This window comes from Talaromyces marneffei, chromosome 1 (genome assembly GCF_009556855.1).
Source record: "Talaromyces marneffei chromosome 1, complete sequence".
Classification (NCBI taxonomy): Eukaryota; Fungi; Ascomycota; class Eurotiomycetes; order Eurotiales; family Trichocomaceae; genus Talaromyces; species Talaromyces marneffei.
In genome coordinates, this window is record NC_072348.1 from 3,145,537 (window position 1) to 3,159,853 (window position 14,317).

The 14,317-nt window shown below is 44.4% G+C and overlaps 2 protein-coding genes across 2 annotated transcripts; one reads left to right on the top strand and one right to left on the bottom strand.

Annotated features, from left to right (window-relative positions):
• Positions 1-7,167: 7,167 nt before the first annotated feature.
• EYB26_001179 (uncharacterized protein) lies at positions 7,168-8,809 on the top strand (the record flags this gene model as incomplete). The annotated part of the gene is made up of 4 exons (XM_054260490.1): positions 7,168-7,211; positions 7,356-7,577; positions 7,858-8,211; positions 8,281-8,809. 4 exons carry the CDS (start codon positions 7,168-7,170, stop codon positions 8,807-8,809), a joined length of 1,149 nt encoding a protein of 382 aa, XP_054116465.1.
• A 3,292-nt stretch (positions 8,810-12,101) lies between these two features.
• EYB26_001180 (uncharacterized protein) lies at positions 12,102-13,283 on the bottom strand (the record flags this gene model as incomplete). The annotated part of the gene is made up of 1 exon (XM_054260491.1): positions 12,102-13,283. The coding sequence occupies one exon, from the start codon at positions 13,281-13,283 to the stop codon at positions 12,102-12,104; it is 1,182 nt and encodes a 393-aa protein (XP_054116466.1).
• Between the last annotated feature and the right edge of the window lie 1,034 nt (positions 13,284-14,317).

The window sequence follows — 14,317 nt, forward strand, 5'->3', positions numbered from 1 at the left end:
CACCTCAGCAATTGGTGTCGACGATACAAGCAATCACGGCGTACTTGTTCGATGCTGATCCATACAATGTCGACAGTGCTTCCTCGTTAGAGATCGTAGTGGAATTTGCGAGAAGGTCACAGAAGAGGATGCCAAGCACAGATTATTTAATCATAACTTGATCAACGCGAAGGATTCTCGAGAATAGAAGTGAAGAGTGTCAATGGCAGTCAGTCGGTAAGTATACTCGGCGTATCGAGCCAATCAAGACAGCGCAAGGCAAGCGTCGTAGAACGGCGATTTGGGGACGATAAACAGAAGCGGTAATAGCGGTAATTATATATGACTGATATATACCCTGTTGCTAAGTCGAGTCAAGTCTGTGGAGACTGTTCGAAAGTGTAGTATTTAGGGTTGAGTAGGTCGCATGCAAGACGGTGAGATAGTAAGCAGTTCGCGCTTGGGCAATGGCGGACCGACTAGTCGTTATAATCTTAGTCGTTGATCGATATGATTATTCCTTTTTCTTTTCCCCAAACCATTCCCTTTTTGTGCTTCGAGATCACAGTTGCAAATCGAGTCGATGGTTGGATGAGAGAGGGAGAGAAGAGAGGAGGATCGTCCGCCGTCGAGAGCTCCGAAGGAAGAAGGAACAACGGAAAGAGCAGAAGACGAGAGGAAGGAAGGTACCGCGACAATTTAAAAGCTCGAACGGGGCAGGAGCGGTGCAGGATGCGATAATCGCTCAAATCAGACGAGAAGCAGCAGCAGGAAGACAGTGATGATTGGTAGTAATGGTGGTGACCATATCCAATACGACGCAACGATGAGGGAGCGAAGCCATGGGAGGTGTATGTACTATGTAGGAGGAAGTACTAGGGAGACCACAAGGAGGTTAGTAGTTAGTTAGTACATGGTAATAAGGTCAATAATAGTAGACGATAATATAGCCGTCACATATATTAACGTAGTTAGTGGTTCTGGCCGGGAGGAAGGGAGGGAAGAAATTATTAATCAAGCAAAGAGAGAGCAATGGTCAAGAAGGACATAGGGCTTATATCAATTAATGCCACTAATACTACCACGCATGAGGGAGAGAGGAGGGGCGAGTGATAGTGGGAAGCAAAGCCTTAGAGGCTGGCTGTTGAAGTGCTGTCTGTAGTTATGTTGAATGAACCCTAGCTAGCGCGTAGCATATGCAGCACAACTCCAGCAACGATGCTACTAATAACATCGTTAATCTGTAGAGCGTTAGTGTCTAGAGTGGCCAAAAATTACAGCAAATCATCGCAAACCCCGGTACGGCCAGCAGAAGGGGCAAATCAGTTGCGCTGAGGTTTTGCACCATGTCCCTTTCTGTGGGGCTGGACAACTAAAGAAAGGGTTGTGTAAATACATACGTAGTTAGTTACTACCTACAGTAACTTAGTTAACTTAGTTGGTAACTTAATTACTAATTAGTACGCCGTAACTTAACTTAGTTGACTAGTGAGGATGTTGACTGAGCGGACTCGCTCCGTATTGTACGGGTATTTGCGCGTGAAAACATCCGCCATACAATACGGGTCGAGTGCTTTCTTCGCTGTATGGATGGCAATTGCCATGCAAGCGCTTCACTCGGTTTCAAGAATGGGCAATCAAGAAGATTACAGTCGTGATGATCAATTGACCTGCAGGATACATACGATACATGCTGGAATAACCGTCACATCCTTGCCAAGTGACATGGTCATACAGTAAAGCATCCAAGCCCATAGGGCAAGACACTTTAATCGGCTTGTGGACAAGACAAGGTACAATACATACCCTCCTATACCACATCCAGGATAACCGTACTAAAAGATGGCGGGATGTATGTATGTATGGAGAAAAACGGGATGCATGGAAGGAGCCGTCGTTCCGTCCTTTAGGGCGTGTTTTTATTTTTGTGTTTTTGTTTGTTTTTTTGTTGTTTTTTTTACTGTCGAGTGTAGGAGTGTACTATGTATGCATCACCACCCCTCTTCCTGCACCTACTACGTACATATACGTACAATTCCTGGCCCTGTACGGATAGTTCAAGTACACGACTGCAGTCACAGCGCTTGTCTGGTTTCAACTTTGCCTCTTTCAAGTATTCCATCGGCGAATCAAAAAGTACGTCCTTACAACTATGTCCGTATTGTTATTTACCCTGCTGATTCCTGCATTAAGGAAAACCCACCCCACTGAGAGAGAGAGAGAGAGAGTAAGTGAGAGAGCCTACGGTGGGGATGGCCAAGTGGCACAGCACGCACCGTAACTTTGTTAGTAGACGGCGACTTTGTCGGGAAACCTGCCGTTGACGGTTGAGGAGCAGAAGATCTATCTATTATCTTGCCGCGGATACAAATTGAGTACCGGTTTGCGAAATGTCACGACTTATTCCAGAAGAGTCTAAGTATGTACGCTCTAACAATGTATGCGCTGTACTGGGTAGTAGTGCCGTCAGTACTGGTAACTACGTATTGACCATGCAGTGTAGTGTGCTTCAGCAACAGCAAGCAATAATTGACTTTGTCTCGCTAGGGTAGAAGTTAGTCCGTCGAACGCTAACATGCACGCTATGAGCTCGACGACGTGGGTCTCCGGGTCCACGCTCCCTCAAGTCCAGTCCCAGTGCCAGTCCCTGGGTTTTTTCTTTTTTTCTCCTGTGGTAAGGCGTGGCTGGCGCTTCCGGATGCCCCCGTGGTATGTAGTATGTATGGTACGGTGCTTGACTCTGGGAGTCTGTCTGGGCTCTGTCATTCCTGCGGACTCATTGGTAGCTAGTACGCACTACGGAGTGCGACTGTCAAGTAGCTACTCCTACTCCGTAGCGACTACAGTCACTACACCTGATCGGCTAGAATGTCGGCCTTGTTCAGTCGTTGACTCGCGCAGTTCAGCTTCGGCCGAGGGCATTTCCCCATTTGCTTTGTTACTGACTGATGAAGTAGCCGGCGCCTCGTACTTGTCACTACGTATGGAGTAGTTAACTTAGTTACTCGACTACATTTGCTAATAAATTAACGCTGGTGACTTCAGCTGCCACCGAGCTGTCGGACAGCCTATGTATCGTAACCCCTACCGGGAAACTCGTACAGTACTTACTCCGTATACGTACGGCGTACTGCAGAGCGCCTGACTCGGACCAAGTTCAACAGCCGTAGGGCAGACTCCGCCACCGGATGTTTCTACCAATCCATTCGCGTTTTGCTCCATCAGGCTCGAACTGGAGATCTTGGCACTGGGAGCCTCGCTGATCAGTGGTCAGCCTTTTTTGCTCAGATTCGCCTTTTCATATGTTTGGAGTGAAACGACTGAACCCTGTACCAGCCATTCACTTGTCTCAAGCGAAGGGGAGATGAAGCAGATAAAAAAAGCTTGTGCCTCGTATCACAGCGATTAGAATGCTGGGCGGGTCCCAGGCATGACTCGTTTGGATGTACGAGTTGTGTCAGTGAATAAACCTTGTTAGTGACGTTGTTACTTGTCGTCCAGGTGAGTGTGGCATATAAACACTTGCGACGGCCATGACTGAGATGGAACAGATGATCAGGGAGTTGTCCTGTGGTGTGGTGATGCATGTTGAGATCGCAACAAATAAATAAATGGTTGAATTAACTAACTACCTACCATATTGGGTCAATGCTGCTTAGCCAACCAATCAGCTGACACTCACCCCACTCGCTAGTTGCTTACTACCAAACAGTAAAATATTTAACTTAGCTAGTTAGTTAACTAGCTGCTAAATATTTAAGCAGTCGTTGAAGCGGTGAGAAGTCATTTATTCTTCAATTTACGCAACAGTTTGGATTAAAAATTGCTTCCAGAAGCTCGAACCGATTTGTCACTGCCCAGAGAACCACATACACTTAGTTTGGTACCAATGAGGAAGGTCTCTCTCTCCCTGGGAATGTTAGAGTTCAATAGACAAGATCGTTCGATCCAAGGCTACGACACCGTTTTGTGGTTTCGACTTGATAAACGACCATGGATGATCATGTAATTGACAGAACAACTAGTAACTATGTACACTTGCAGCTTACAGCGTATGGTACATCTCCAAGTCGTATGTAGTAGTGATCCTGCACCACATAATATGATAATAATGATCTTCATGTCAGAATACCAGGGTGATCATCTCTACTCTAGACGGATACACTAGATCGATAGGTAATTGCAATGTCCTCGCAACTGTCAACGGCGGCCAATGCCATCCTCCTAACCATGCCGTGCGGCGTGCCTACCCAATCACACCAGAGTTGGCGGCAACTCCTCCAGGGCGCGCATATGCCCTAACTACGCCGCAGAACCAGAATGTCAGACAATCGCCGGAGTTCGCAGTCCGAAATGGGTGGAATCAAGAGACCCTTCTCCGTAGACTACAACCTGGAAGCCAGCTGGACGATACACCGTCCCCATTAACGACCCGATCATGAGACTAATGGATGAACAACATCTGGAATCTCTATCTTCCTCAACGATCTTCACCCCCATTTAGGTACGCATGTATGTATGTACCATGCACGTTCAATCGGGTCTGGTGTAACCAACAACTCTAACTTATGGATCACCATCCTTCAATGTGGCCATCTTTCTCAGGGCTGATTCGCCCCCCCTCCATCTCTAGACTTATTGCTGACTGATTGTTTTTGCTTACTATTGAAAACTGAACATTAATTGCATTGAACTTGTCCTCGTGACATTTTGCATCGCCAACTTTATATGGAAAGGGATGCAAGTGTGCAGATGAATAAAAAGTCTAAAAATATGCATGCTAAGTAAGTAATTCTCCGCGCTGATGCCCCTCGGAATCCGACGAGATGTGGTACCGACGTTGGCAGCATGAACTTGAAGTCAAAACACATGGCGGAGAGTGTGTTTGGTTATCCTGCAAAGGATATATGTATGTGATGTGATGGTTGTGGTGGTGTTGTGTTGTGTTGTGTTGTGTTGTGGTGTGGCGTTAATTAGCATACATTTTGTGGTTGGTGTGAGTACAACTTAAAGAGCGAGATCGTCCATGATCTCTGTATTTCTCGTTACATACAGTACAAGACCGATATCCGGTTAAATACTCCCGCCAGTCAAAGGCCGTGTTTATGAGGATAACTAAAAAGCATAAGAAATTAGATAAGATCAGACTCGACGATGAGATGACATGGTCAGCCGACGTGTCCTCCCTATCAAGGTTGTTGATCATCCAAAATTCAAATTTCGAGTACAAGGATTATGGCCCCGATTCATTTGATTAAAGGTACGACACAGAGGTTACAGATTGAGTGTTGATGTTAATTAGCCGGGCTTAATCTAACGCTTTGAGACAGCTGTTAACTAACTAAGAGATGGAATTTATCGAGTCCGGGCTTGCTTCATTTAGAGTTGTGGATATTACTCCGTACACAGCACAGAGGTATATTACAGGTACGGTGTATGCATACAGGTAATTACCTGTCAGTATTTTGTAATTTTTGTAATAATATTAGCGTTTGCCTGTGGACTGTGGCCCCGCCCGCCCGTCAGCCTTAAGAGGCGAAGTGGACCGCATCCGCTCATTCGGTCATAGCGTGGAAACAGTGCACTCCCATTCTAGCCCTAAATTAGTAAAGAATGGTCCACCCTTTCGCTTCACTCAATACTTTTCACAAAAAAAAAAAAAAAAAAAAAAAAAACGAGTCCACTAGGCCCAGCTACGCTAAGCCGACTGTTATCCTGTTAGGCGGCCTTAGGGTTGATTGGTTGACTGAAAGTGGCCAGAATTATTTCCAGTTTAAATTGACTAACGCTGTCTTGGCTCTCAAGGAAAGAGCACTGGTATGAATGGATCGCCTCTGAAGAAAGACAATCAAAGAGAGTTAAACTGTATGATAGAGTTTTTTAGACTCCTCCTCTCCTCAACAATTTCGGCATTTGCATGTCATACCCCCAGTTTACCATTGCCCTGGAGTGTGTGTGCGCGCAGTGCACGGTTTTCCTGGATTATCCTTTTCCCTTTCGGTGGAAATGTCAGAAATTAATAAAAACCCAAATTGCCAGATTGCAAAAGCCATATTGGTACGGATTCCACATGAAACTAAAGCGTGAGTTTGAGCCTCGTCAGTGGACAGGAGCGAAGACACAACCCGTGGGTTTGGCAACTTTGCATAACTGGCCGGCCTCGCTTGGACCGCGTTAGCGGCGGTACTTATCTCCCTGAACTATTCAATCAGTTCGACTCGAAGAGTCGAAATTGCCATCGAAGCAATCCCATTGAATGGAAAGACCACAGGATTATTACGTATCTCGCAAAGGTCGCAACGTGGTATACGAAAAAGCAAACATGGAAATCGAGGCAAAGTGTGCAAATCCAGAGATACACCTTGACATTTCATTCTCGACCAACTACAGAGGAATCCTCGACGTCAAAACGCTCGATGTTTGTTTAACTTTGTTGACCGAAATCTAGGGGGGGGGGAGCATTTGACTTTTTGGCTAACTTAATTGCCGGTTCTCATCTTGTTGATCTTAACTCCGGAGTGTTAATCTGCTGTCATTTGACTTTGGCATCAATATTTGGAGGATTTTGACTTCAAGTAAGCAAGTAGCACTGAGATATGTACAGCCATTTTGTCGGATGTACATGCCAGTAGTATGTACCACGTAATAATACCATTGCACGCCCTAGAATAATAGCATCGGCTATCCCGGCCAATGTGTTCATTTAACGGAATCCCAGGAACAAGGATACATTTATTACATTAAGTTACTGTTCCAGGAAGGAGTAGGAGTCTCTGCCCTACAACAGACTCAGACAAAGGACTCTGAGCCTGGAGCTACTGCATGTCTATCTGCACTACTCCGTAACGGGTAAGTATACAAATGCGGTTTAGACCATACGGCTGCTCTAAGCCATTCCTGGACTAGTCTCCACATGCCATGTCCAAAGGAGGTTAGACTGGTGTCCTCCGGGTAGAAATTCTTATTTTTGACTATCAAAGGTGTGGTGCGTCTCACACACTGCGAAGTACGCATCTCGAAAAGATTACCGACGGGAAAGGAAGGAGTGTGTGTCTTGACCCTAACCCAGCCAAGCCAAAAGCTGTAAGGCCGTTTCTCTGTGTGCTACTGTATGCGTGCTACCACTACCGGCATCCCTCATACATACATACATACCCTCAAGCATCTCGATCGATCCAAGCTGGCAGTATGGCTCTGAATCGTATTGAGGGACACAACCTCTACATCGGGGGGTAAGTTTTTGCTTTTTCTGTTCTGTCTTTTGCACGATGCCGGGCTTGCCGATCCAAACCGATCATCTTACGTACTTTAACCTGGAAAAAAAAAAAACAAATTGAAGGGCCTTGCTAACTACGCCACTCTTACACTGGCTACAGCGTGATCTCCCTCAGAAACAAAGCCGCACTACAAGAAGCCAATATTACGCACGTGGTCTCCGTACTACGTATGCGTCCAGATGAGAACCTAACGGAAGGCTTTCAACAACTCAAAATCGAAGTCGACGATGTAGATGATGAAGATCTTTTGCAATATTTTGCCTCCGCCAATGCCTTCATTCAGGCAGGGCTGGATGCAGGTGGTGGTGTTTTGATTCACTGGTTTGTTTCCAATTTTCTTTCTTTCTTTCTTTTTTGTTTCTTTTTGCCCCTCTTTCCTATGTCATTTTAAATGTCCGTTCGTACCCTGCAACGGCCTAAGATATAGCGAAGTCACTAAGATAGGGTGTGGAGCCTTTGTCTGTGGCTAATGCCGGCGATGCTCGATGTCAAATGGTTGGGACTTGATCTCCATCAGTGTGATTGGCTGTTTGGTTTCGACATACTACCTCACTCTACCTACAGACTTATAGCATACTCTGTATACTGACAACGACCACAGTGCTATGGGAAAGTCCCGTTCGGCAACTATATGTATAGCATATCTATTGCATCAACACCCAAAGAAACTTGACCCAGAGTCAGCCCTGGAACTGATTCGCAAGACCCGTTCAATAGCTGAGCCAAATGATGATTTTATGAGGCAGCTATGGCTATATCATGAGATGGGTTGTCCAGATGACGTCACTAAAGATCCTAGATATCTACGTTGGACATCGCATCGTCAAATCGAGCTTAGTGCGGCATGTGGCAAAGCTCCGGAGATTGATGTAGTGCGGTTTGAGGATGAGTTACAGCGTGATAGTCTTGCTTCTGCTGGGGACAAGGTGACTGAGATTCGATGTCGTAAATGCCGGTGTGTTATTCCCACTCCCCAATTTACTTTTACTCGAGGCTGGATTTTCATGTTCTAATCAATGAACAGACGAATGCTGGCCACAACACCCTTCATTAACCCCCATGACCAAGACACCAAAAAGCCCACCAAGCCATCTCCCGGTGGCTTGGACTGTGCACACATATTCCTCCATCCATTAACATGGATGCGCCCCTGCCTATTTCCGGGCCCCGCCGCCGGTGCTTCAGACCCTTCAAGTGCCTCTAGCACATCTTTCGAGGACGGCGGTGGGCTGGGCACAGCAAGCGACGAACCTCCATTATCAGGTCGTCTAACATGTCCAAACCCCAAGTGTGAAGCTAATGTAGGTAAATTCGCTTGGCAAGGGTTACGATGTAGCTGCGGGAAATGGGTTGTGCCGGCTATTGGGGTTGCACGTGCGAGAGTTGATGTTACTGAAAGAACGGTCGATAGCACTACTTCTGTTGGAAGCAGCAACATCAACGACAAAAATGGCATCAATAATAGATTAGGGGCTATGGGCATTCGATTACCGCCTCATATGCGTGGAAAGGCCCACGAGAATAATGACCAGAATCCGAGAAACAATCTCTAGCTCGAGATTTGTTCTTGAGGGAAGCACATTGTTACTACATACTACATATGACTAGCGAATACAATTGATTGATACCCCCGATACTCTTGATCCTACGTATTGAAACAAACATACGAGCGAACCAAACACGAACACGAAGAGGGATGATGTAATCGGCGTTTCGGGTCTTTCGACCGAAGGGAATCCTCCCTGCAGCTGAGAATATAGCTTACGTATACCGTCTAGCACTTTAAGTTAACTAACTAGTTAGTTAGTTAGTACGTACATGCGTACACTAGACGCGAAAGGCCGAACGGACATCTCCGTCTGAAATGCAACTACACATTGAATTAATTAGATTGATCCTAGGGACTAAAGTGCTCAGGTGAACTAGGTCGAAAGTAGAAATGTTTTTGGTTATGACAATCATCCTAGAAATTTAATTTTTTTTGTTTTGTTTTTTTTTTCTGATTATGCTGGGTGATTGCTTAGTATGATGGCATTAATCACATACATAACCAGATGCAGCTGAGGCCATCCATACTCGACAGAGGTATGGGATTAGGGCTGGCTTAGGTTGTGCTTCCACATGTGGTGATAAGCTTCACTTTTCGACCAATTACGGTAGCCGATGTCCCGAGGACTGAACTAGATAAAAGGATTTTGAGTGACATGTCAGAAATTAGTCTCGCGCAGGATTCATTCGTATTTCTGGATACGTGGATAACTAACTATGTAGTATATACTTACTTACTTCTAATAGCTCTTATTAAGTTAATTTTGTGGTCATCAATGCTGACGAATTTCCCAAAAGAGGTTTGCTTGCTAGGTTCAGGCTCCGTGCTGAGAGAGTTTCGGGGCTGAGTGAGCTATTTGAACCTTTTCAGGTCGATTTTTCTTGATCGTTGAAAGCGCTTATACATATAGCCTTTGTGAGCTATGGATTCATTGAACTGGTGTTTAGTGCTTATTTTACTCATACGTACTTATCTGCCAACCAAGGACAAAAGCGAACGGCGTTTGTAGGTATTGAAAGTAACGGTTTTTGTATGGAAATGCATTGATCGATGTCTAACTATATGGGGAAGACCGAAGAAATCGTCTAGAAACTACTTTCGATAGTCTATCCTAGACTCTAAAATTCTCCAATGTGCAGGAATCCTACGCCCTAAAATCCCCCCACAAATATCTGCATCCATTCGTGACCATGATATCTGAGGGAGGTGGTTGCTTATGTCGACTTATGACATGGATCAAGCATTGCCATTAAAATATTAAATGTTACATCACTTGTGATCTCGGAATGCGTCCAGGCCTCTATTAATTGGCTCATTGTACATATCTCTGGATGTTGTATCATTCATTGAGATAACCCTACGCCACTGTGATTGTAGATGAGGCAAGTACTTGACGATCACAGGAGCTCGGTGCTAATTGACATAGTGAAATATTTCAAGATGGTGTGTATTATACTTTTACACTAAGAACTGCATTGGCACGTTGTGGATGACGCTCAATGAACGGAGACTATGCCGTAGAAGGTCAGGATACGTGTGACTATATACTGCCAAACATTGTCCAGACAACACCCCTCTATATAAACAAACTATCCCCCGTAATCATGTCCGCTAAAGTTTACTGTATACATACCAGAGCCAATATTGTGCTTAATGGTCTGCTCCGTCCGTCATGAGTTTCTCTGATCAACCATCTGTAATCGCATACTAAGACGGAGTCGATTTTTTTTTTGATTTTTTTTAAGGTAACTTGGCGATGAACTGTAACCGTTAGCTAGCCCCAACTACCAGCCCGTGGCGTCTCCATTAAGTTAGTCCCTGCCCTTAATTAGCCCTATGCTACTATGGACTGTCCCTTGATTCTTTGATTCTTGAAAATTGAGCCGAAGGGTCTAGCCCTAACTGGCCAATTAAGCCATCTACTTAAACCGGATTCGATGGGAATCACGAGGTAACTAACTTACTATGTATGTGCCAGTAGACCGTCTTTGAGTTAAATAGATAAATTAATCAATTACGGAGTCTGTGGCCGCTGTATCCATCCATGTCATATATGCGTTTCGACAATAATTCGTCGAATTAACTGTCCATGTTGCCCGTTCCAGTTAGAAGATGCTATATTGGTGGCCGAGATATAGGGCTACGTCAATCAGCAAATTTTTTTTTTTTTTTTTTTTTCACCTTGATAATAATACTCCGTACTAAGCATGGCATCGAATGAACTAGTACTCTGTACTCCATACTTATGTCGCGAAAAGTGCGGTGCTCAGTGCTCAGTGCTCACTCACCGCCGTCTCGAGTTCTTTCCTTTCTTGTGCCACAATTTAGCCCTAACGGCTTCAGCACGCTAGCGATTAGTTAGTTAGGAGGGGGCCACTTTTTGGCCCATAGTTAACTTAGTGATCTCGGAACCGTTTCCATCTTTTCCCTATGCTACGTCCTACACTACACTACCTGTCAGGATTTAGTGCCGAGTAGTGGTTACGATCGAGCGCCTCACTAATGTTCCTGGCCGTTCGGTCCCACAGTTAATTGACGTCGATACTACATTGGGGTACTACTCACGAGGAGTGTGGGCATCTTCGGCGTGGTCATAATAGTACTAGTCTCTTAGAAGGTTACTAAGGCTGAGCTTATATATTTGTAAAGTTTATGCTAAGTAATGTACATATCAATCCTTGAGCATTAATTCATTAGGGTTGCAGACAAAAAAGAGGCTGGGACAATCTTCGGTAAGACTTCCATTCAATATACGTATAGCATAATTTCTATAGAGACAATCTTGAAAAGATGCAAGAAAGGTCAGAATGTTTTTACGCGATACTTGTCATATCTCTGTGTCGGAACTACCATGACGGCTAGCTAATTTGATAAGGACGGCGGTCATGCTTACCCACGTAGTAATTGTACATGGTTGTTTCAATTGCCAGGGACATTCCAAGATATAGCCAACAACTTAAAAAGACAGAAAGCTAAATTCAATCTGGCATTAGATACAAAAGAAAAGGGGGCATGAATACAGAGCCAGGGGTATCGATACATGAGAAGGCAGGAAGCGGCAGGCAATTAGGGCAAGGGAAACTAGGGTATGGCTGCTCAAGTACATGAAGCCGTTGAAAGCATAACAGTACTTGAAAAATCGGTGCATGGCAGCCAGGAACGAAAGAAGATAAACCAAGAAGGTTTAAAGTGTAAGCAACCGGGCATCGTAACTACCGGTAGACAGTAATTTCCTCAGTAGGTAGCCCGAGTCAATCGCTTTTGATAGAACAAGAATGCAATTGATGGCTTCCTACCTATGGAAGAAATATAACATCTTCTGCGGGAAGACTCAAGGTTTCTTTTACATAATCTCGTATAGAATTCGCTTCCATGGCCCAATGCAATTCTTTCGGGTCCTTTTTGGCGTTCAAGAGGTTCTGATAGAGCTGTTTCCTCTTTTGAGTATATTTATCAATGGTAAACTTGTTCTTTTTAGCTCGTTGGTATGCCCAGTCCCCTGGACAAATTCCATAGTCTTTCCAGGCCTTCAACAGTTCTTTTCCGGGTCCCAGAAAATCCTCTTTCTTGTTCTCTATATTACTATCTAACAGTTGACGTAATCGCCAAACGCTCTCTTCTCTCTTCTCGGCCCTCGCCTTATGGAAGCCCTTCAAATCTTCGAATGGCCATAATTCAACCCATAGCTTGAACTTTCGCTGAGAAGTCTCGCGTGTCTGGACACAGTCCTCAAAACTCTGGGCAAAAGTCCCGCGTGTCCAATGTTCATAGAACTTTGCAAAAGACTGAAAAGGGATACCGAAATCCTTTCGAAAAATGGACTCGTACATGCCTTGCAGATACGTCGGACCGTCTGGGTCAAAGACAACAGCAAATCCCATGTCATACCAAATGTCAATGGTTTTGTTAACCCACAGATATTCGGGCGAAGGTCTCATTTGAAATACTATCATGCCCAGAGCAAAATAAGCCTTTTGCATATCCAGTCCATCAAGTTCATTACCAGCCAAACGACTTCGAGCACACTGCATGGCTTGTTCAAGCCACTTCTTCTGAATTTGTGGTTTATTAAGTGCTGAAGTATCAATAAACCCTCTGGGCCTGGAAAACGCGTTTCTGTTCTGCTCAATTAGTTCGATTGGATTAAGGTTCAACCTGGCAAATTTTTCAACAAGGACTGGTGATTCCCTCGATTTGTATAAGGCTTTCTCGACAAAATTTCCCTGTTTACACCATTGGCCGACTATTATAAAGTCGACTTTTAACATTCTCAGTATAACATAAATCTGCACAAGACACCATGCTTGAATAGCTGTGGTGCACTTGGAGAAGAGATATCGATCCCAGACTCTTATATCGTTGGGGATTGTTTCAAGCCCTATAGCTTGATTAAGGAGGAAGCCATATTCCGCGTCCGTTAGGTCCTCTACTATTTGATTACTGGTAGGGTCGAACGCCACGCCGGCGGCTTGAGACATAGTGAGAAACAAGTTTGGAGTAAAGAAAAGCAGATTGAGAACTGAGGTTTGCGAATGTGAATGTGAACTTCACAGTCTGGAAAAATCGAGAGAAAAGACTGCCGGTCTGTTTTAATCAAATCGAAGCCCAGAAGACAGTTAGCCTTTTTATAAGCTTGCGATCTCAAATTGACGGGATGATATGACTCCTTCAAATTGTGCCATTCTTTTATAGCCCTCTGCCAGTCAATTCTACATTGGGATGTAATCGGATGATGATGATGATGATGATGATGATGATGATGGCAAACTAATACCGCCAGTATCATCCTAAATGAACTCTTCCGTTGTGCTTAGAGAATCAATAGTCACGATAGATTCTAATGACCATCCTATGTTGCGATGTTACCGTTCTGATTTCTTTTAAATTAAGGGACGTCACAATCGATGCCGTAGTACTTTTGATTGCATTGAATTTCTCCTCTCTCTCTCTTTATATTTTTATTTTTTATTTTTTTTTATAAAAAAGACTTTAGTGCCTAGGTTCTATAGAAATAGAGAGTCAAGATGCCGAAACCCTACGACAATAGATTGGAGGGCATAAAGGAAAACCTATGTTCGCAGCTGTACAGTCAACGTATCCGAGTACGTACTTTTCTGACTCAGTGCCAGCGCATTTCTATTATGGCTAAGCTGGCGTCGACAGGCGTCCACACAACTCTTCATTAGCTGGAAGGAGGATGGTCATAATAAATTTGGTATTAATCACAAAGGAAATAAGTGCATGAAACCAGAACCAGGGGTATAAATACATGACAAAGCAGGAAGCAAGCATTTAGGGAAATTAGGGCAGGTCGATCAGTACTCTAGTAGAAATCAGTACAGAAGGTCAACGAAGTGCATTTAGAAGCAATGCACGGCAACCAGTAAGGCATAAAGGAATAAAGTAGGGAGTAAATATAGCCAGGAAATGAAAGTGTAGAGACTCAGGTATTGTGCAGTTTTCAGAGAATAACTTCTTGGAGAGGTAGCCTGATCATTGTTCAAGTAGGTCT